Here is a 23,555-nt window from a genome sequence, read left to right as displayed (position 1 = left end):
ACTGAAGTTTTTAAGTAAGGACAGAAATAGCAATATCCAAAAACAATTTTGTCTCACTGTAGTAAGTAATTAAAACCACTCAACATCATTTTCTAACTTCAGTCAACAAAAATTTATCACATACTAGTCATTGGTAGTGTTATAAATTTGTTCAGCAGATCATTTCATATTTAATCTATTAAATTGAAATAATTTACTACATATTCTTTCCATACTATGAGAAAGGTAAAGATTAACCTGTATAGGTATAAAATAGATACATAAATAACAAATTGTGATTGGTTAAAAATTAAAAATTTTTTGTTAGATAGAAAACTAATAATGAGCTTGGGCATCATTTCCATTGTTATATTAACCCAAACCCTTTTAGTACTAAATAATGATATATCACTGGTATGTCTTTCAGGTCATAATGACAAACTAACAATATATCAGTAGTATAGTTTTAGTGTTAAAAATTTAATAATTCAATTTTATTCATGAAGGTTTTGACCCCAATCTTATTAACCCTTAAAGCACGGCATATGGATATGTCCATACCATCAGAATTGCACTAAATGTGGCGTACAGAAATATCTGTATTGTCTTATTTTAGTCTATTACATTATCATGTATATGGAGATGCTGTGATTGTCTAGGAATATGTAAATATATTGAATTATGACCATTTTGGAACAAGTTAGATTGCATCAAAAATGAAAAAAAATCAATAAAAAGCCAATGACGTTCTTCTATTGACATTTCGTTTTATGATATGAGACGCGGCATGCGGATATGGTGCAACTATGTGTGAAACTGAAACTATGTAGCAACCCTCCTGAAAAGTAGACAAGTTACAGTTAAGATAGGGTATGAATTGGTCACTATCACGGCACGGAAAGGCTGCCCCCAGGAAGGGGTTCTGTCTCACCCTCTTGTGGGTGATGGTGGTCGACAACCTCCTAACTAAAGCAGAAATGAAGGAACTCTACAATGCTTTGTCAACGACTACAAAGCTATAAATAAGGATTTGAAATTTTAACAGTATACACATAAAAGATGACCGGAGGGATGGACATGCTTTTCATTTGTAAATGATGTAAAAAAAATAATTTCCTTAACCTAATTTTTCTTTAAAAACCAATTATTAAATAAAATCTTATTTTCGTGATTGGTATTAAACTAAACAAAAGTAATAATTTGCTTAAGTCATAAGTGAACAAAAAACATGTCACTTTCTGAAGTACTGTACAGTACATAACTTGTTGAAGTACTGTAAAAAATGTATATTTATTATCGTCAGCCGTTTTTATGTGGGTCTAATGATAAAATTGCCTAAATTTCCTAGTTCAAATGCCAGTAATTTCTAGTGGAGTAATGATTTTACCTGATCAGTCTTAAGGGGAATTATCACAAAGGGCTATGAATTTAAAATTAAAAAATATTTTTCTATCCAAAAATCGATTGTACTACCTGAAGCACCTACTGTGAAGTATAACATTAAATGATCAAAGAAAATATTCTATGTTTAGTAATTTATATTAGCCTAATACTTACCTGATCCAGTCAGAAAATTTTTAATTCTATAAACTTATATTGAAGAACATAACGGAATGTAACAAAATAGGTACAAATGAATGGACTGTGATTTTACCTCTTGACCCGTACAGGGGTTAGAATTCTTCTTTGGGCCAAGAGTAACCTATATAACCAGTTTCAAGTCTCTTACAGTTTCAAGAGTTATCGTACAGAGACGAAATGTCCTTTGACTTCAAAATCAATGGAGCTCTTCCTTGGACCAAGAGGAAACTATGTGCCAAGTTTCAAGTCTCCAAGACCAAGAGTTGTCGCACAAATAGACAGTCAATGATACGATTTTAAGAAATCTCTATCAGATCCTCAATAATGAAGGCAACTAGTTTTAAATTACTACTTCATTATCAGCTGATGTGACATTGATGGGATGCAGAAAGGCCATTGCTTACTGACAATAGGAAAGGAAGATATGTATACAAACAGTCCTTTTTAATAAGGTTGTTAAGTTATCTTTATGTGTACTGTGGTATGTAGCAGTGCACCAATACCATTTTATACCTAAGTATGAATTAGTTCTAAAGGTTATGATGTAAGTTTTTTTTACTGAATGTTTAGTGCTACAATTGAAAATACTCCAATGTTATGTGGCAATTTCTCATTTTTGGCAAAACGAAGAAAAAATTATAAGTATGGGCTATTTATAGGAAGATTGCTATAATTTGAAATTAACAGATGTTTTGATCTTAGGAAAGAGTTCATTATTATTATTTATAGATTTCCTGGCAAATTCCTGGTCCATCAACAAAGTTTTTCTTTTTATGTCTGAACCAGAAACATGACCTTTCTTGTAGATGTACAACTGAATACTTGTGCATTTAATTACTGCACATTAATGGCAATGAAACTGAGCTGTTTTAACTACACAACGGTTTCATCTTTGAATTATTATTGTTAAAGTTGGTAGAGATCAGGATTAAAAATTTAACTCGTTTTTGTTCTGAAAATTCCTTTATTAATCTGGGGTTACTAATTAGATATATCTTAGTGTAATGGGATGTTTTCATAGTGTCCAATATAATTTAAGTAAATGGCACTATGAATCATTAGGAAGACGGCTGAACCACATCTCCTCCAATTGTTGAGCATCAAAGGACCAGAGACGCTCTAGAAGTGACCAGCCAGCAGTCTGAGTGCTGAGGACATACTTGTTGTCTGGGTCTTGTGTATGGGTGTACAGTCCCAGTACTAGACTCTGACACAGCCGTGCACAAACAGCCACCTGGTGGATTGAAAGCAGCTACTTGAATTAAAAAAATTCTCTATCCATTAATACTCATATGGAATTTTTAAAAGAGTATGTCTTAACTATTTAACTTGCATTGGATTTAAGAATCGTTCTTATTACAATAATTTTTAAGTTTTATAGTTTGATACTACTGATGTTTGCCATTATTTCATTATTCACTTTATGTTGTGGTGTTTCTTTTTCTTGTAAAATAATATCAGTAACTTGTACATAAAGACTTGCCAATGTCAAAAATTGTACATATTTAGTTCATGCATTTAGTTTGTTTTTTCACTGTTAACAGGAAAAAGTGTTCCACTATAAAATTAAATTTTATTGAAATGAGATTTCTCATCCAAAGAATACATAGGTTTGAGAAATGAAGGCATCAGAAAAACTGATATGAGAGCTAATATCCCTGTCATTGAGTTACATTCTCATCTCAATATCTTCTGCTACGAGGAACTTGAAATTCATTGAATTTTTTCAACTCCAAAGTATGACAGGAATATTTTAATTCTCATCTACTATGTAAATGTTGATATACAAGAGTGTTTCGTTTTAAACATTTTTAGTCAACATTTTTATAACATATTTAGAAAACACTTGAATATATTTTTAATTTTTCAGGAGTAATGGCACACATTCTTATCCAAGAAATATTTAGATTTCTGTATTTAAAATTATTTCATATTTATTAAAATGTGATTGTAATTGTTATTTTTAACCTTGTTATCTCTTATTTTATCCCAAATTATATTTATATTGTTGTTATTTTCTGTGTTGTAGTAAAAACATGAAAAAAGAGTCAAGTGAAAAAAGCTTTTTTCAATTTTAGTGGTAAAATAAAGAATACAATGTCCTTATAATGTTAATGTAAGATTTATGAAATGTTCCTTAGCTGAATCAACAAGTTTGAATTAGATCACTAAATATTAAATAATTAAATTATTTTTGTTGTTCCAGTCATATTTCAGAAGCAAAAAACATATATTCCAACAAATATAGGAATGAACATAATACAAGTAAATATTAAGAGGGTGCAAAGTGGGTTTCCTTCTTATTATAACGTACATATTGAATTATAGAAAACATTGTTTGAAATGAAATGATAAACAACTTTATTTTGAGGTGGAATTTGGGCTATTTTGGCCTCTTTTCTACTCAACCTCGAGATATTATACACCCTTGTATAAACAAAATTAATAAAAATCAGATAATATTATGACATCTATAATTGAGGAAAATTGTGAAAATAATAAATAGATTTTAAATAGAAGCACATATTAGAAATATTAAACCTTTTGAAGGGACTGTAACATGAAGGAAAGACTGAACAATTCCAATGTAAAAGGTAAAGTTCAATAAAGTTTAAAACAAAGAAGAGATCATGAAGAGAACAACAAAGGAGTTTGAATGAAAACTTTGTTTTGAGTTTGAATTCTTTGACATTCTTTAAGTTTGGAAAAGAATATTGTTTCTTTACAGTGCATAGACTGTGCGAATCATCAAAGGAGATTCTATACTTGCTAATTACATTCCAGTTTAATTTATTAACACTGTTATAGGTTTCACTATAATTTTAAATTATATATTATATATATATATATATATATACAGCGAATCGGTAAGTAACATGAGATTACAATTTCAAGAGATATTATACAGTATTATTCTGGAAAATAGTTGTAAAGTTTACCTGCACAAAATACCTAGTGTTTAAAATGATTATTTGACTCTTAAGATCCTATTTGATTTTGAATATATAGTCTAAAATATATTATAAGCGTGCATTTTTGTTAGGCTTTACAATTTAAACAGAAATTGTAATTATTATTATAGCTACAACGTGTGTTATAAGTAACGTTCATTCTCTTTAAGAAATAAATTTTAATGATATTGGTTTAGATTACAAGTAACTATTACCATAACTGAACAGTGTTATTAAAAATAATGATCATCACATTTTGTACTACCTATTAAAACTAGTTACTGAATGTGTTGCTCTCTGAAAAATCATTGCACTGTGAAAGACTGCAGTTAATGAGTGGCTTTATTTATTTTTGTGGCGAAATGTTTGAGTCATATAATTTTGAAATCAAAACATGATCAGGTGAGAATGACTTTTTCCTCCCATAAGTGAGGAGAAAGAAATGAGTGGACTATTCTTTGACTTTTAATTTTTTGAAATTGTAATGCTTATACAAATAAACTAAACAGTAATTTGTATAAACATTACAATTTCACAAAAAGCAATAAGCACTTATTAACAGTTTCAGTTTACAACTATGTTATGGTTGGTTTAGATCAGGGATAATAATTGTGATGAAAGTGGAATTTTTCTTTCTGCAAAATTGTTTAAATTAGTAATGATTTTTTGTGTTGGGACACTAGAAAAGCGCCTTTATTATTATAATTGTAACTTGTACCAAATAGTGGTTAGTAAAGTTATATGCATAGCACACTAGTTTGTATCTTTTGTCTCAAATTACTCTGTGCTTTGAATGATAAAACATATACATTTATTTGTTAATGCTACACTAGATTCATTGTTACAGTATTGCACAATAATAATCAGTGGAAGTCGGTAGGCTTCCAGAGAAATCAAGTGCAAAGGCCAAAACTTGGGAATAGCAGCTGAATTTTATAACTGATATACAGCAAGTAAATGTAATGTATGATAAATGCCTTTATATAGGTAAAAGTTGTGTGACGAAGTGTACACAGTAAATCTAGTTCAATATACTGCATTGTAACTTATGTAATACAGTTTTTTATTTTTGCTGTTTATTATAAGAAAGCAGAGGGTTACCTTTGGCTACATCACATAGTCATAAAAGAACCTTGCTCTGCTCCTGGAGTGACAGGATATTCTAGATGAGTAAGGTTGAGGGTGTGGCCCACCTCCTGTTAAGTTCCATGAGAAAGGATTTTGGGCATTAATCTCAGCCATGTCACCTTGAAAGAAGAGTAGACCAGCTCTGTATGAGCCTCTCCAGTCAAAACGGGCAGCGTGTGGCACACCCGTATGTTTAGGTTAGCTTCTGCCTTTAACACTTAAGAAGCTCCACCAAACCTAACACTCACACCCCACACTGGATCTATAGATCTACCCTTGCACCCCAATATCTAAAATTTGTGATGCCGCTCCTAGACATCCAGGAGGTTGCCAGATTTAAGTGATACATTGACTTTTGCTGTACCCAGTGTAGGTTAAACTGGAAGGTATAAACCAGGCAGAAGTGAACACTCGTGGGGAATAAAATTGTTTAGAATAGATTAAGGATTTGTCATTATAACAAGAACAAGTAGTCTCAACGTACCCTGAGAAGTTTGAGTTCGTCCAGAGGCAGAGAGTGGAGGGAGCAGTAGCCTGCGATAACGTGAGTTCCGGTCTCTATGTCCTCACCCAACAATATCATATACGCCATGGCAATGGCAAGTTCTAACACGTAGGCCGAGTGATGTGAATCACCCAAGTCTAAAACAGCACTCACATACCAGTCTCCTGTGTTGTTCTGCTTACAAAGCAGGTTCACTTCATTGATGTCACCATGAATCATCCCTGATTAAAAAAAAATAAATTGAGACATAAATTATCATGTTGATGGTCAAAGTTAATAAATAATAGGATTTAAATAAAATTCTAACTTTTAAAATAAGATTGTGGGAAGAAGTAAAATGTATAGTAACATATTAATTAAATTAATAATTGATGTATGACAAACAGCTTTTGCAATGGTAATTCTAGACATGATAACAATTTTTATCTAAATATTTGCGATCATAGCATAAAAATATTAGTATTGATGATAATGGAGGCTTTGTTTTGTTGATAATTAATGTAATAAAACAGTAACATGATAAGGCTTTGTTATTATTTGATTATGGTACTTAAATACACAATAATGTACTAAACATGATATTCATGACATTAAAATAAAAACAAAATTATTTAATTCTCACTATGAGGGTAAATTATATGTTGCTCAAATGCTGGTAAATGAATTGTCTTATCATAAGATAAGTGGGACAGAACTTAGATAGTGAAGAAGATTTATGTCAAATATTGAGAAGGTGGTAAAATAAAGGACTTGTCATCCTTGATTATTAAGTAGGCAGGGAGATGTTGTTAAGTTGAACAGCAAATTGACTTACTGATGAAAGATCCTTTGTTTTAAACATATGAAAATAAGAATTTATAAATTTTATTAAAGCATGAAAATAACTCATCCACATAAAGTGTTAAGGTTGCAATTCATTACACTGTTTCTGCCTGCCATAAACATTTTCTGGATAAAAAGCTGGATATAAGATTTTTGATTATCTAGCTTAATCATAAAATCTAACAAAGTAATGTGCTGTTGTATTAATCTAAAAATTATCATTATCACATAAATCACCTTTATAAACAGCATTACTTGGCCTTCATACCATATTGTGTACAATACCTTACCTGATTGTAGATTTTCAAATCTGGACAGTATATTCTCTTCAAACTGTTGTATGACATCTGCCACTGTTGCTGTTTTGGTCACATCATCAACCACAAACAAGTATTCTTTGATTTTTGGTGCATTTTTGAGCAACCACAGTGATGAGTAATGTTTGTAGGCAGGATGAAAAAACTCCTGAAAACTGAATCATGAGTAACCAGCCACAAACATAAATTATCAAAGTTTCTGTTGTTAAAACGCTATTTGATTTTATGTAATATTTAACTGTAACAAATAAAGCTTTCAGTTGATATTAAAAAAATGTAGTAGAGATTGAAATTGATACTAAATATAAAATACAGTAAGTATTAGAAATATGCTTGAGTTAATAAGTAACTTTATTACAATGACATTTATGAATGGTTTCAACATACTGAAAACAATTACAATCTTGAGATTTCAAATGTTAATCATAAAAAAACTGAAAGGACCTCAATGATGTTCGGAAACGTTCTTATTATCTCATGTATGGGTGTATGTGATCACTAAGAGACAGTTTTTGTTTATGATTTCAGGATTTTGCCCCACTTGCCTTTAGATTTCTTTCTTTTACAACAATATCAGTTTTAGAGTTTTGCTGCTTGATACCTTTTTTATAAGTACTCCTGAAACCCAAGTAGCAATTACAAAATATAGTCCAAATAAGTGTCTCTAATAATTTTCCTATTTGGAACCCATGTTTTTAGGACATATTGTAGTGAGAAATTAGGTTTATAGGTAGATATTTCTTTCTATGACCAATCACGTACTAGGGGATACTTGGAAAACATCTTGTACAAATATATCTGACTATTAATGTTGGCTCTATGAAGATCACTTGTCTCTGGATCAGATTGCAATGATATGAGATGGAGTACAGAGATTGGAGTTAGTTGAATAACTATCACATATTTGGGGAAGCTTGGTGATATCCAGTATAGATAAGATTGCCTTGTGGAGTGTGGAGGCCATTTGTACTTAGATCTTGTTGCAGTGAGTTGGAATGGGATGCAAAGATGAGTTTTCAGTGATGTTTAGACTTTGTGATCTGGAAAAAGGATCTTGGCCTCGCCTCTAATATTTATGTAAACAATATACAGGGTGTACATAAAGTCCTGCACGGGTATAATATTTTCTGAACGATACCAGATAAATAAATAAGATTTGGTACATCAATACTACACCTAAAAGTCTACTTTTTGAAGGAACTATCAGTTTTCTGTAATATCATGGGGATCATGGGGACGTCCCGCAAGGAGTCAGAAGGAAATCTTAAATAGGAGCATAGGTCAATATGGACATCATTTTAAAGGGCTTGTCTAGCAGAGTTTAATGCCGCAAACCGCACTCAAAAAGATTGATCCAGTACAAAATGGTGGCTGTTCAAAGATTTTACTTGGTTACATTTTATTAGTAGTCATAACCCCAGTAAAGCAAAACTGCAACCAAACAAATACTGCAGCTAACTACTACATTATGCTGGTCAGTTGTACAGAAGTGAATTATGACATTAGTTATCCTCAAGGGTTACAAATTTGGTCCTAATATATTGATAACGGGGAAAACCTGATAACAGTAACAATTAGAAATCTCAGCGACCTATAACGATCGAAACACTTCCTGTTTTCATAAAGTGTTGAACAGTTCTCCCTACAGTTGTTCTAGAAATTGGCTGCCTCTCGTGAAAGTAGTTATAAATAAATGGCATGCTTCTTCGTGTGATCGTCTGTTATTTCCCCAACCAACCATCATAAGAAGTGTTATACGTTCACGTTCGTCAAGCGACATAGTGTAGTTGAAGAACTACAAGCAATACGACAAACTCTTTTGTACTAAAGCTGTACCAACGCCGAGCGTGGCTGCTGCTTGGACAGGTGACCGCTGAGCGATCCTGTCCTTGCAAGCGGCCTGCCTGCCCGGCCATTGGTGGTGGTTCGGAAGTCACCTTTAAGCCGTTGGTCCCCAGGTTAAGTGTTAGAGAGGGCTTCTTAGCCCTAACTTCGCCTAGTAAAATAAGACATTCTTTACTTTACTTTACTGATAAAATGGATGGACAGCACTACTAAAACAAGAAAACTAGAATAGCCTACTATGAATAGACTGGCTAATAGGAAAGTCCTAACTGCGACCCAAAGATAAGAGATTTCTAATTGTTACTGTTATCAGGTTTTCCCCGTTATCAATATATTAGGACCAAATTTATAACCCTTGAGGATAACTAATGTCATAATTCACTTCTGTACAACTGACCAGCATAATGTAGTGGTTAGCTGCAGTATTTGTTTGGTTGCAGTTTTGCTTTACTGGGGTTATGGCTATTAATAAAATGTAACCAAGTAAAATCTTTGAACAGCCACCATTTTGTACTGGATCAATCTTTTTGAGTGCGGTTTGCGGCATTAAACTCTGCTAGACAAGCCCTTTAAAATGATGTCCATATTGACCTATGCTCCTATTTAAGATTTCCTTCTGACTCCTTGCGGGACGTCCCCATGATATTACAGAAAACTGATAGTTCCTTCAAAAAGTAGATTTTTAGATGTAGTATTGATGTACCAAATCTTGTTTATTTATCTGTTATCATTCAGAAAATATTATACCCGTGCAGGACTTTATGTACACCCTGTATATATATATATATATATATATATATATATATATATATATACTTTTGAATACATAACACATTATCAGCATTCTTAGGTTACTGCTTTGTTCTAGCTATTTGGAGACCAGGTGTTTGGGAATATTTCAGATGATAAGGTTTGGATTATGGTATTCTTACTTTGTGTACACCAACGTGATGTTTTCAGTCTACAAGGGTAATACTGGAGTGTGTATAGGTCGACATTGATCCAGTTTGCACCAATGTGAGAATTGAGAATCAGCATTACTTAATACAATTATGTGAATGCTTGAATGGTTTAGCATCAATGTTAATCTGTAGGTGCAATAGTTTTATGATTTGTTAGTTAATATAATTAATGCTAATTTATAAAATTTCTACTGGAGATAATAAGGACTCCACGAAGCATTCTCACTATTAATTCATACATTATTCTTATCAGCTTTGACCATGACTTGAAGTTTGATTGTTAAATAACTAAAGATGCTCATGACGCCTCTGGTGACAGCTGGTACAGGAATACACCACTGTAACTATACAGGGTGTTTGAAAAGTATGGGTACGGCTTAATATTTTAAAAACCATAGGAGATAACATCTATAAACTTAGATCTTATATGTTTAGAACAGTGAGATGGGAGAGCATGCGTATATATCTCCTTCACATGAGTATATATACTTTCACGTATATATTATCACTGACTCAGGGTTTTTAAAACATCTGATCATCCAGATAAGGATATTTGAAGATGTCTCTGTCAAAGACTAACCCAATTCAGGGGTAATGCAGTGAGATTGGATATCATTCGGAAATGGGGATTCGTTCCAATGCGGATCTCTGCCCTCAATGATGTTTTTGTGGGAATTTCAGTACTGGAAGAGTGCCCAATATTACCATTACAAAGCTGTAGAGGGTGGAAAAGAATGAGAGGGGGATGTTAATTTGTTTCAAGTGTAGATTCTTGAAACTAGAATAAGGAATGTATTAACATTAAATTATCTACCTTAAGTATTAAATCCAACTGTGCTGTGTATCTTCCAACTTCGTAATACAAAGACCAAGACTTAGGAACATCTTTTAACAAGGTACCGTCTTGAAATGTCAGCAGCCGTACTACATGTTTCTTACTTTCATTGTTATCTGTAACAAAAATATATATTAGTTTTGAGGTAAACAATTTTTGTATTGTAATTTAAAACAACGGTTAATAATTGATAGAAAAGTTATAGGAAATCAAAATTTGGATCTAAAAGTACCCTCTCTACTTGTAATAAAAATAAATACTTAAATATAAAATAAAACATTATTGTTGCAAATTTCCTGTTAGACGAACAATTTTGGAGATAGTGAATTTTTACAACTTTTAAATGCCATCAATTTTTAAAAGCTTAGTTTTTTTAACATACCTTTGGTTAGCTTTAAATTACTGATAAGTTTCAAGTTATTTGAATTAACGTTTGTGAGATGTAATTTTTAAAATTAAAAACACACATGAAGAGACAGACACTAAATATAGTGAGACAGAAGTTCAAGTGACTTTTTGTCTATGATTATTTTCTGAAATCATGCTAACTTCCCACAAAACACTCTGACCTGGATTTCCTGTTCAGTTAAGATGATGCGTTTTTTCAATTTTCTTAAAGATTTTAGTTGCAGCACTGTATGATATCTTTCTAGCAGACAGTAAAAATAGGGGAACATTAAAAATACCATTCCATGAGGTATTATAAACATTTAAAGTAATATTTGAGAGCATTTTGTAACCAGGTCCAAAAACAAACAGAAGGAAATGACTTGTTTTTTTACTTAAAATACTTATCTTAAATTGTATTTTATTATAAAATTTACTTTCTTATCCATGCATTTCTCTTTGGGCCTGGTTTTCATAAGGTTTGTAATTTTTCATGGAAATATCCTACGTTAATTTTTATTTTTAAAGAAGTAATTTAAAGAGCTGTCATTCAGATATTAAAAAAGTAACCCAACCATGCCGGCTGGGCTACTTTAACCTATAATTTATATAACACTTGCAAATAAACTTATACAATAATAAACATTTATATTATATTAAAGTTAAATTATGTACATGTAATTGGTTCTAGATTGCTGATCCCCACATTGTTTTCTTTGTATGCCTTCTTTCATTAATATTTGTTTATAGTTTTTACTTTGCACACATTGTAAACGCATTTATAATTCCTTACATGTTACTGTATATTCTTATTAATTGGATTGCTACCCACTGTTATGCATTTCATTTGTAGTTTATCATGTTAGTGTTTAGCTGTATTGTTAGCTTGTATAGCTGATAATTATCTAGCCATCTCCTTATTGTTTATTTGTATATGTAATGGTTTTGCCATTGGAATAAAATAAAATAAACCTTGTAATATGAAACTTTGTTAAACTCACCTTTATTTTCACTTACATTTTGTAATTTTTCCAAACAAAAATATCTTCCACTGCAGTTTTTTTGTGGCTGAGGAGTGGATATTCCATGTTTATCTGTAAAGAAACGTATCGCATGTCACCAAACATATAGGTACAGTTGTAATAATACTAGGGGAACACCTGCCTGTCTATAACAGCAAGCGTTCAGTTTCTCAGCAACCCTGTTAAATTCTATTTTTATTGAATTTTATCCATAAGGACCTAATGTTTGTTTGTCCACTTGTTATGATAGGACAGGAGCCTAGTGAAGAATACAACAATTCTGCGTAACTATATATATATATATATATATATATATATATATATATATATATATATATCTAAGGTGTCTTAAAAGTTGCACATCCACTATGAACTTTCTTATGAATAGAGATGGAGGGATTTACTTTTGGGGATGTTTATATGACCAACCAGGAGTTTTTTGACACATGAAAAGTTTTGATGTCCCCCTTCCCAAAATGGGGTATTTTGAGAATTAGTAAAAATGTTTAAATAGGAATGTCACTCTACCAAAGTTGGTGGGCAATCTGAATGTGTTATACAACCCCCACAGTTTAAGTTAAATTTAAAGTTATCGTAAGGCTGATAAAACATTCACTCACTAGTTGTTTTTAGAACTGAGGACAAAAAAAATCATAAAACGAGTTATTACAAGAATCAACAAACATCAACAACCATGATTTAATTAGATTTTGTTTTGTCTGACCGAAGCCCATTATGAAGTCCTGGGAATACCAACCAATAGCTGGTATTACCATGCCATCTCTTATTGTTTACCAGTTAGTGTGTATGAATGTCACTAATACATATAGTGACATATTATTACTGAATACTGATAGTGGTAGTAGGCCTATTAAAAAAGTACAAAACTCCTCGTTTCCCGATTTTACTGTTTTAAAATATTTTATTTCTTAAAAGTAATTTATTCGCTAATTAAATTTTAAAGTAAATTTTATTCGATATTACTGGTACTCTTCTCTGGTATTGTTTTAACCAAAATTGTGTAGAACATACACACAAATAAATGCTTATCAAAAACGTGTTTTATAGTTGACCTACTGTACCTATAAAAAATGATCTTTCAACCCCTTCGTTGGTGAATTTCTGATCTATCGAAATTTATGGAATAACCAATTTAATTTATTTTATAATTATTTTCATCAAGTGTTCACAAAAACAGTAAGTATACAACCAGATATTTAACGCTAAAACAATTTCATAAATTATTTTACATTAATAACTAGCTGTTTCCCGCGGCTTCGCACGCTTTTCGTAAGCTTCGTCCCTGTATGTGCACTTCTGGTTCAAGTGAATATATTTCCAATGCCGATGTTGAATTTGCCTTGTTGCAACGATCAAGAAAATCTGTCAAAAGTTTATGTTTATAGTACATGTACTTTATTATAAAGCGGCATAACACTCAAGCTTTAAGTTCAACCAGAAATTTATCTTAAAGACAAATATATATCATAACTTATCACCTTCAAATAGTGTTTGACTATTTAACATACGTAATTGTTTCGTAATTGCAGTTTAAATTGTGCAGGCGCTTTGAAAACTTTGATCTTTGCAGTGCTACATGGTGGCAAGTTACAATAATGGGCATAGCGCATAAACCTTCCTATTATATATATAATAGGCGGGCTTTGAACTCCAGTTTTCTTATAGAATACATATTTGCAGATTAAATTATAATATTAGATAGCTATCTTTGATATTTACGATCAATGACTAGACGCTATATGTTTAGCTAATTATTAATTGTACACATTTTATGATTATAATTTAATTATTTATATTATTATCGGTTTTAACAAAATAGCGTAACTTTGTTACAAGGTATAAAATATTTTTAACTATTACTGTAACTAAGGAAATTACCTTAAGCTCAATTACATCAATCAACCTTCGTTAAACTTCAGTACGGTATCTAAGATCTCAGGCTTACATTACACGTGCACACACACACACACACACACACACACACACACACACACACACACACACACACACACACACACACACACACACACACACACACACACACACACACACACATTTTGCCTCCATGATAAATACAAGGATTTTAAACATATTGCTCACCACAATATTAATATCACTAATGTTCCAGGGGTTAACGAGTGCAAACTTGTAAGACAGCATCTCATTTACAATGGATGTTTATCAACAGATCTTGTCAATCTTATAATAACAAATGTAAATTATATTTACCCAAATGCATCATGATTTCACACTGCGCCTCTACGAAATCCAACTTCTTGGAGTCTGAAGAGTTCATTATTTTAAAAACGTACCCATGAGGCCAGAGCTGCGGTAAATATTTGTTACTAGACGGCTTGGTTACCTGTTGAGAAATAATATAATAATTAACAAAACCTTCAATACGATATTTGGAATACAAAATAGTTCAACAAAGCTGTAAAATCTTTGTTTAGTGGAATAACATCGAGATATTCACTGAAAATATTTCAAATAACATGGTTGGCGTCCAAACATTTATTTTTCAGTGAGGACGTATCGCAAATATTTGATGTATGTGTGTTTCTGAGGTTGGGCATATTTTGATGTTCAGCACAAGAATGTACGGTTTTGTATTTGTTCGCCTAAAAATATATACACCCTGTATTTATATTCGTTTGAGCAAAATAAAAACAACAAACACATCTTTTTTGTTGCTGAAATAACAAGGAGAAGTTATTTAAAATGTGCATAAACTTCAGATACATTCAGGATTATGCAATTAATTTAAATATATTAATTATTACAATTCCACCTATATTATTAATATACATATTAAAAAAATAATTCATAATATTTAATTTAATGTTTGATTGTAATAAATAGTATTTCACGAGGAAAATAAAAATAACGTAAGAAGTATTTATTCATAACTTTACATTAAATTTTATTACGTACTTATACTTAAGGAAAATGTAGGGCTAGACGTTGCTTACAAAACCACTCTACTAACTACAAAACATAGAACTTATATTATGATATATACTAGATTCTACACTATGTATTTTCCACAATGAACAATACAATAGTCCATTAAACTGGCTATCCAAACAAACAAAATATAATAACTTTATTTAACAAAGCTTGTATCAAAGGAGAGGTAAATAATTATATAAACCAGTCTGCCGCATTGTTCTCAAAGTTTGAATAAATTGACTTATTCACACCTCTGTGCTAAGCTTGTTTTAATTTTAAACATTTCATACATGGGTAAAATATAAATAGCATTTGAATGAGAATTGTGCTTAATATGTTTTTAAATTAATAATACAGACTTTGATAACACCTTAACTTGAAAAATTGTTTTCAAGATGATTACGATATGTTTTGACCAGGCAATATTATTCTCAATCCAAGAACTAACTTAATATGTGTCAGCTTATTGGTTATAACGATTCCATGCAGTCTACCGTTTTCTGTACGACGCGACGCGACCCGACGGTACACTAGGGTAGACCAGAATCCAATAATGGACTTTGAGCAGTTCTTCAGTTTTCTTTTAAAGGAATACATAATAATACCATAAATGTCAGAGAAGCTTTAGGTCAAGCGGGGTTTTATCAAATAAAACTCAAATAATTTATCAAAAATATTTGTTATTTTACTCAATTTAAAGAGTGTTTCAAGCAATAAACGCTTTGTTTCTATATTGATAAGGGTACTCTACATAGCTGTTTAAAAATCTTGGCTAAAATTGTGTAGGAATCTTGGTTTATTGGTTTTAAGATGTAGTAAACGTCTTGGATTAGATAAACATAATTATATTGTGACATTTTTATCTAATGGGTGTAAAAAAGATAACCAAATGATTGTTTTTTGAAAGGTTATACAAACCAGTAAAAATCGCTGTTGAGCTCATAGTTTATCCAGGTAAGAAAATTATAAGTTTTAGGAAAAATATAATTTTAACTGTACGTTTTAGCAAACATTAAGTATGCAGTGGTTGGTCAGTACTGGGAGTGGAATGCAGATTAAAGCTACTACCTAATTGTTACCACAAATTTAAGACTGTTACAAATGTAGGTTTCTCAGACCTGTATATATTTGGTCAGTCAACATGGCACATAATGTGATTGTGAATTAATTGCAATTCAAAATAATTAAGAAAGCGGTTATACAACCTACACTCTACTTAACAATAACGAATAATGACTGTTGTGAGTTTGAACTATGACACTTCATAAAAGAGGCTGTGTCAAGAACAGGCTTGCCGTAAAAGAAAACTGTCCATACGGCTGCCCATTGACTTAAGCAGGATGCTATTACAGCTGAAACTGTACCCATACCTTGGCTTTGTGCCGAGAGGGATATATGAAATTACTTCAGAATCAAGTTCTCTGCTACTTCCATTGTGGTAGGTTTTTTCTTGTTACAGTTAAGCAATATGCGTATCAAGGTATGGGCAGCAGCATTAATTCTTTGAGCATTGTATTGATTAGGAATGAAAAACGAGGTAGATTATCCAATAATTTAACCTATAGAATGGATTACGAAATAAATAAATAAATATATATATATATATATATTTGTAAAATTTGTAACCCTATCTTATACTATTACCAATCAATTGCAGATAATCAGTGCATCACTCAGTTATAATCACACAATGTAGGCCACAGCTAAAATGAGAGAAGGTGATGAAATAATGAGTTGTGGGCAGTAATAAAAAAGTAAAGTAATTAAAAGTTTAAAAACACCCGCATTAATAATTTCACAAACGCGCGAAACCGAGTTATGAACTCATAGTTTTGTAGAGAATCCCAAACTTTCCGACATATCTCGTCGGCTTAATTGGGGCGTATTTAAATGAAACGCATACACACACACACACACACACACACACACATATATATATATATATATACACACAAAACGCATTAATGTATGTATGTTACATTCTTTGTTCTCATTTCCTGAATTCTCATTTTAAATTTGTATTAGATTAGGTTAAAACGAAATTTCATGTTTCAGTGTGCTCTATAGGAGTTCAGTGATTAAGTATTTTTAGATAGAAAAAAATATCAAGCCCTATGTTAGCCTTTTATATTGTGGTGTATGTTACTACTACGGAGGTCTGTATCACTTGTATCGAGTAACACGTTTATAGTTACAAATTTAAACATATTATAAACAGGTTATTAGTACTGTACGGATGCTGAGAGTTGCTAGACTCCTACACGTTGAGATAAATAATTAAATAAACCCACATTTACTGAACTTTACCTTCAGGTGGTAGTTTTTATCGTCGTAGCCGTCGAGTTCTCTGGCAGCCTCTACCGTGATTCCGTACAGACGCTCAGCCAACTGCACGGCTCCCTGGAGATCTGTCTGCGGCTTGATCTGTTCTCCTAAACTCACTATCTGGTCGGCCATCTCTATGTAACAATCCACCACGGATCTAGTCATAAAATCGACAAACACAGTTATGTAAAAACATAATCTTTTCGAAATACAAGTATTTTGCAATGGAAATTTATATTCGGATCTAATTAATTTGTGTGGAAAAATTTCATCCATAGTGAATCTGTTACTTGATTTTTTGGAAATCTAGAACGTAAGTGGTGAGGTGTTGAGGTTATTACTTAAATGTGGTGTGTACAAAGAAAGGTACGCAAAAGCCGATTGCCATCAGGAGGGTTAATTGGGTGGTGAGGGTTAGTTACTTATGTCACTTAAGTAATTACTGCTGCTATGTTTCTCTTTGGTGCAGATTCTGGAGAACGACATTATTTCGAGTGGATTTCAACATAAAGTGGACGGGGATATTCACTTTTATCTTAACTAGATTTCCTATCACCGTCTATATCACAGTTTTGTGTGTATTACGACATAAATTAGGAAAAGTAGAAACTGTTGGATTGCTCTGGTCATGATTCAGTTCTTCGATCGCTATGTTCTCACAAGATATGCCCATAGATCAACGCTATAGTAAGCAACAGTTGACTGACTTTTACTATGCCTTCTCCCACGCTTTCCTGTTTAGTTCGGACTGAACTATGAAGGCAGTTGTTTAGAACCCTTAAAAATACTAACTGTGGTGGCACTATACATAAAATAAGTCGTGCATGTAGTTGGGACTACCAAGGTAGGCACAGGAATTTACACCAAGCATAACACTAGAATTGTAACCAATTTTGTTCCGCCACTTATCATTTAAGTTCTTATGAAAAAGCCCAACTATATAGCTTTGTTTTAAAACGGTTTGACCGACCACCCCAAGAAAGACAATGGCTAGTACTGTACTTAATTAGAAAAGTGACAACATGGCTGGAAGGCAGACCATTCCAAAAGGACAAATACTTATTGGAAAGAGTAAACACCGACTCGTCCGTTACATCAGTTTCTCGTTCGTTTGGGTTGAGAAGCGGATAGCTTGGCCTCGAAATGATGTTACTCCTGACCGTGGATAATCGTTAGGTAGGCCTTCCAACGGGAGAGCTAGACTTCAAAATTCATATTTGAACCCAGGGTCTCAGATGCCAAAGACTTAACTGTTTTTCACGGACTCCATTTCCTTTTCAATTTCCTTGATTAAATAAAATTCGTCGATTCAAATCTGTCTTTCAACAGCGACAGAGGAAGATGGCACATTCCCTATATAGGGGATTGGAGAGAGGGGGGTAGGTTAATGTTTTTAAACGTATACCCCTATAACATTTTATTTTAAAGGCTCTTGTAAAAAATGCCGCAAACCAGAGTTCTCTATCTTAGTCCAGTTAAGTTCTAATTAAAATATAGAACTTAGGCGGCCTCTTAAAGTTCTAATTAAAATATACACTAAAAAAATCCATATTTTGGTTACAAAACTGTCTAATAATTAAATTATACCAATTTTAAATATAAGTAAATTTTTTGACGTGAGGTTCTTCTTGGAGTTCTTATATATTCCAAAAACCATGAAGTCTAATAACGATCCTCCCATGAATATTGGTTGATACATCTATTCAAAAGTAAATAGGACTAGAGACGGAATTTTTAGGTGCGGCTTCATAGGGACACCTGGTAGATTTCTCATTAGTCTCAATAAGCTGGTCAAATGTAATGATAATCAGACATTGAGACTGCATATGTCCCACAAATACAGTGTCGAGTTGAGCAACACAGATTTCTCACCAATCACAATCATTTGGTTTGGAATCTCAAAGAAGAGATGAGTAGGCTACGTTCTTAGTCTATACTAACAAAAAATGTCAATTGAAACACACTATACTCGTATGTAATATAACCGATGTACTTAGGAGCTGTACAGGGTAGCCTATATCTGACCCACTGTGTGATTATTTAAACTATTATTAGCCAGCCTTAAAATTTACTTTAAATTAAATTCCACAAAAAAATTAATGAGGAATCTTTTAAAATTCATTCATTTGAAAAGTCCGGAATTTAGACAACACTGATGTTACCAATTCGATTCTAGATAGTTTCAAATGAAACTTGTACTAAATTTTATATCTTGTAATTTTAGCGATAAAATATGTATATAGCTTTTTCTGCGACAAATGATAAGTTAAAATTGGAAGGATATTAAGACTTTTGAAGTTTGGAGCCTATTAGCAACATATAGAATTTTAACGAAACAGAAAATTTACAAGGACACCTATTTATTATATTTAATTAATGAGTATTAAGTACGTGTTTAAACACATGTTATACAGTTACTGGAAAATGAAAATTGTATTTAAAAAACAAAACAACGCAAAACTCAAAAGTTTAAAATCTAAAATATAAATTAAAACTGTCAGTTGTGTGTTTTATGATCTACATAAAATATAATGTTTAATGGGACTAATCAATAATTTGTTTGCGCAAAGCGGCAGGCCCATATCCAAATAGAAAACTGAGAAAAAATATAAAGTTTTTTCTTTAATTACATTTGCTTAAATCAGATTTTATACTGGAATTTATTAACACATCGAGAAATAGAGGAGGATTGGAATTGGTATTTTACCGTGATGAAATATTGGCTATTGCTATGTGATACATATTAGAGTTTAAATCGTATCACAGATAAAGCAAAATCGGTTGATGACAAATAAATGATAGGTTTTTCTTGTTTAAATTTCAGCAATGTGCATATAAACTTATGGGCAACAGCATTGAATATCCAATGATCTGACCTATAGAATGGATTACCTTTAGAAATAAATACATATTTGTAATTTTGATTACTCTGTTTTATACTATTAGCAATACATTGCAGATAATCAGTACATCATGATGTTATAATCACACAATTTAGGCCACAGATAAAATGAGAGAAAGTGATGAGATAATGAGTTGTGGGGAGTAATCAAAAAGTAAAGTAATTAAAAGTTTAAAAACATCCGCATTAGTAATTTCACAAACGCGCGAAACCGAGTTATGGACTCGTGTCAGGGTTTTGTAGAGAACTCCAAACTTTCCGACATATCTCGCCGGCTTAATTGGGGCGTATTTAAATGAGAATGCATATATATATTATTTAAATTTATATATCTTATATATATATATATATATATATATATATATATATATATATATATATATATATATATATAAACTTTAAACTTGTATCACACACACACACACACACACACACACACACACACACACACACACACACACACACGCGATATTTCTTTTTTAGGCGAGCAGTCGACATCTACTACTCAGTTACTAAAAGATTAACTTGTACTTCCACGACTTCATCAACCTATCAACCTCAAAGCAATTTAAACACATTGAGCACTGGACTTGCACATGGTGATAAAATGACAGCCTTTTACACTTAACATTATTTCAATAGATGGACACTAGAAACCACACAAAACATTCCATCTTTAACTTTGAAATACGACGTTACTTTTTATTGCGGATAAGTATAAGTTATAAGGAAAGAGAAATATATTAAGCCCTATTTGTTTTAGAAAATATTGATTATAATTTCACGCATGTCAAATTGATGAATGAACCAAACATTAATCTTAAACAGGCGAGACTTTATAAAAATTACAATAGAAATGACTTCATAATTTCCAGAAAACACACACACACACACACACACACACACACACACACACACACACACACACACACACACACACACACACACACACACAAGTTTAATAGTGGTACATTACGTAAAGTGTTAAAGTTAAAGTTAAGTTATTGAAAGAACTTACCCAAGAGTTCCACGTCCTTCTGATCTGCACTACCACTGACTAATTGTTATTCCACTCTTGAGCCTTATTAGCTCTCTTATCACAAGATGATACATAAGAGTACACGAGAGATAAGGGAAGCCTAACAAGGTTATCGAGTGACTGTAGCCCTTCAACTGACAGACAGACAGACAAACAGCTGAACAATCAATGCGGCGATGTACGGCTCGGGCCCCTTGTCTTCAATCAACATGATTGGATAGTTAACAACACTGACATTTGATGGCAAGCCGCGCCGCGCCGCGCCGGGCACTTCCTACCGTCTCGATAAAGCCTCATTCAGTTGTGTTAGGGTCCCCGCCCGGACGGAAAGTCCATATTAGTGCTTCCTTTTGGTCAGACAATACAATAAATTCAGATATACTATTTAAGAGGAAACAATATCTCTACCGCGCACTCATTTGCTGTTAATGCGGTTGCTGAGAAACTTGTATACTCACATTTTTTTAAACACACACACACGCACGCACACACATATATCATAGTTCCAACATTGGGGGCAACAGGGAACTCCAGAATGTCGCGAATGGCTTGTAAAGTCCTCTAGGTCTTAAATTTATACGAGTTAAAATGGAAAATTTTACAAATAGAGTAGGTACTTACTGTACACTCATTCCCTAGAACCGCAGAAAATGTTAAATAAATTAATTTATTATTAAATATTAATATTTAAGATCTTAGTATTGATTAGTTATTGAGAACACAAACAAAGTGAGATGTAATTATTGCAGTTTGAATAGAACAAAGTTTAATCTATGAATGTTTGTGTGTTTGTCTTTTATGGAATCGTACACTATTTGACCGATCATTATGAAAATTTGAATGTATATGTACTTTTCGACGGAGAAGGTTTATATGCTATATTCATTTATAAAACTCACCACGACGTGGCGCTGCAAAATATAAAAGTTTTCAAAGCCTGCACGTTATAAACTGCAATTACGAGACAGTTACGTATATTAATTTGCCAAAGACTATTTGAAGGCACTAAGTTAGAATATATGTTTGTCTTTATGATAAATTAATATATGGTTGAACTTAAAGCTTGACTGTTAGACCGCTTTATAATAAAATACATGTACGTGTATAATGGCTATATAATAAACATACACAGATTTTCTTGATCGTGACAACAAGACAAACTCCACATCGGTGTTAGAAATATAATGCACTTGAACCAGAAGTGCAAATACATGACCAAGGCTTACGTAAAGCGTGCGAAGCCGTGGGAAACAGCTAGTAATTATATATAAGTTTAATAATAATTGAATAAGATAGATATAATCGCATCACAACGGTCAAGTTTATCGAAACCATTACGAAATAAGGTACGATTAGTATCATTAATGTAAACATCGGGTGATCACGAAATACATTTTGTTGAAATTAATAGATTTCACACATTAGATTATCTCAATTTTTCACATATAAAATTCTTAGAATAATTTAACGCCTCGCACGAGAAGGGCAATCTTGACGAGGTGGAGTGACGAGGATGGGTAATGGAATAGGTCCCCCGAGAGCACACTTTAATTTAGTTAAACGTGTTAAAATATCAATTCCGCTTCAAAACGTGTATTTATTAACACTTGGATTTGACATTTACAGTTTTTCGTTAGGATTAGTAGGCAGAAACAGAATAATATTTTGTGGTTTTATAATATTTTGGCACCTAGGCATAGTTTACTTTTTTTTTTGAATAAGGGGATTTTTGGATTGTTACAGATTTTGTGGCAATTCAAAATACAGCCAGTGTTATTTGTAACCAAGCAAAAATTGCAAATGTTAGTAACAGTGTGTACTGTTTAGTGAAAAAGTGTTTAGTACCATACCAAAGCAGAATTCTCGTTGGAGATTGAATTATTAATTTAAAAGGGGTATCTATGACGAGATGGTTAAAAATAATACAGCGACGAGTTGTAAATATAGGTTCGTTCAATAAGTCCTTAGAATAAGTAGAAAAC

At 32.2% G+C, this 23,555-nt stretch overlaps 1 protein-coding gene across 2 annotated transcripts; it reads right to left on the bottom strand.

The window, feature by feature from the left end:
- Nucleotides 1–2,504: 2,504 nt before the first annotated feature.
- LOC124355019 (hydroxylysine kinase) lies at nucleotides 2,505–21,737 on the bottom strand. Of its 2 annotated transcripts, none has more exons than XM_046805892.1 (8): nucleotides 21,553–21,737; nucleotides 17,615–17,789; nucleotides 14,585–14,717; nucleotides 12,314–12,406; nucleotides 10,905–11,041; nucleotides 7,257–7,431; nucleotides 6,124–6,365; nucleotides 2,505–2,794 (listed from the first exon to the last, which is right to left on the bottom strand). In XM_046805892.1, exons 2-8 carry the CDS (start codon nucleotides 17,762–17,764, stop codon nucleotides 2,609–2,611), a joined length of 1,116 nt encoding a protein of 371 aa, XP_046661848.1. In that variant the 5' UTR covers nucleotides 17,765–17,789; nucleotides 21,553–21,737; the 3' UTR covers nucleotides 2,505–2,608. The 2 variants fall into 2 exon arrangements, with proteins under 2 accessions (XP_046661848.1, XP_046661849.1); XM_046805893.1 differs by having other exon boundaries at nucleotides 17,615–17,766.
- Between the last annotated feature and the right edge of the window lie 1,818 nt (nucleotides 21,738–23,555).

Source organism: Homalodisca vitripennis, chromosome 2, assembly GCF_021130785.1.
Source record: "Homalodisca vitripennis isolate AUS2020 chromosome 2, UT_GWSS_2.1, whole genome shotgun sequence".
NCBI classification, from domain to species: Eukaryota; Metazoa; Arthropoda; class Insecta; order Hemiptera; family Cicadellidae; genus Homalodisca; species Homalodisca vitripennis.
Note: the sequence above shows the minus strand (reverse complement) of the source record. Positions and strands in the feature narration are given on the sequence as shown.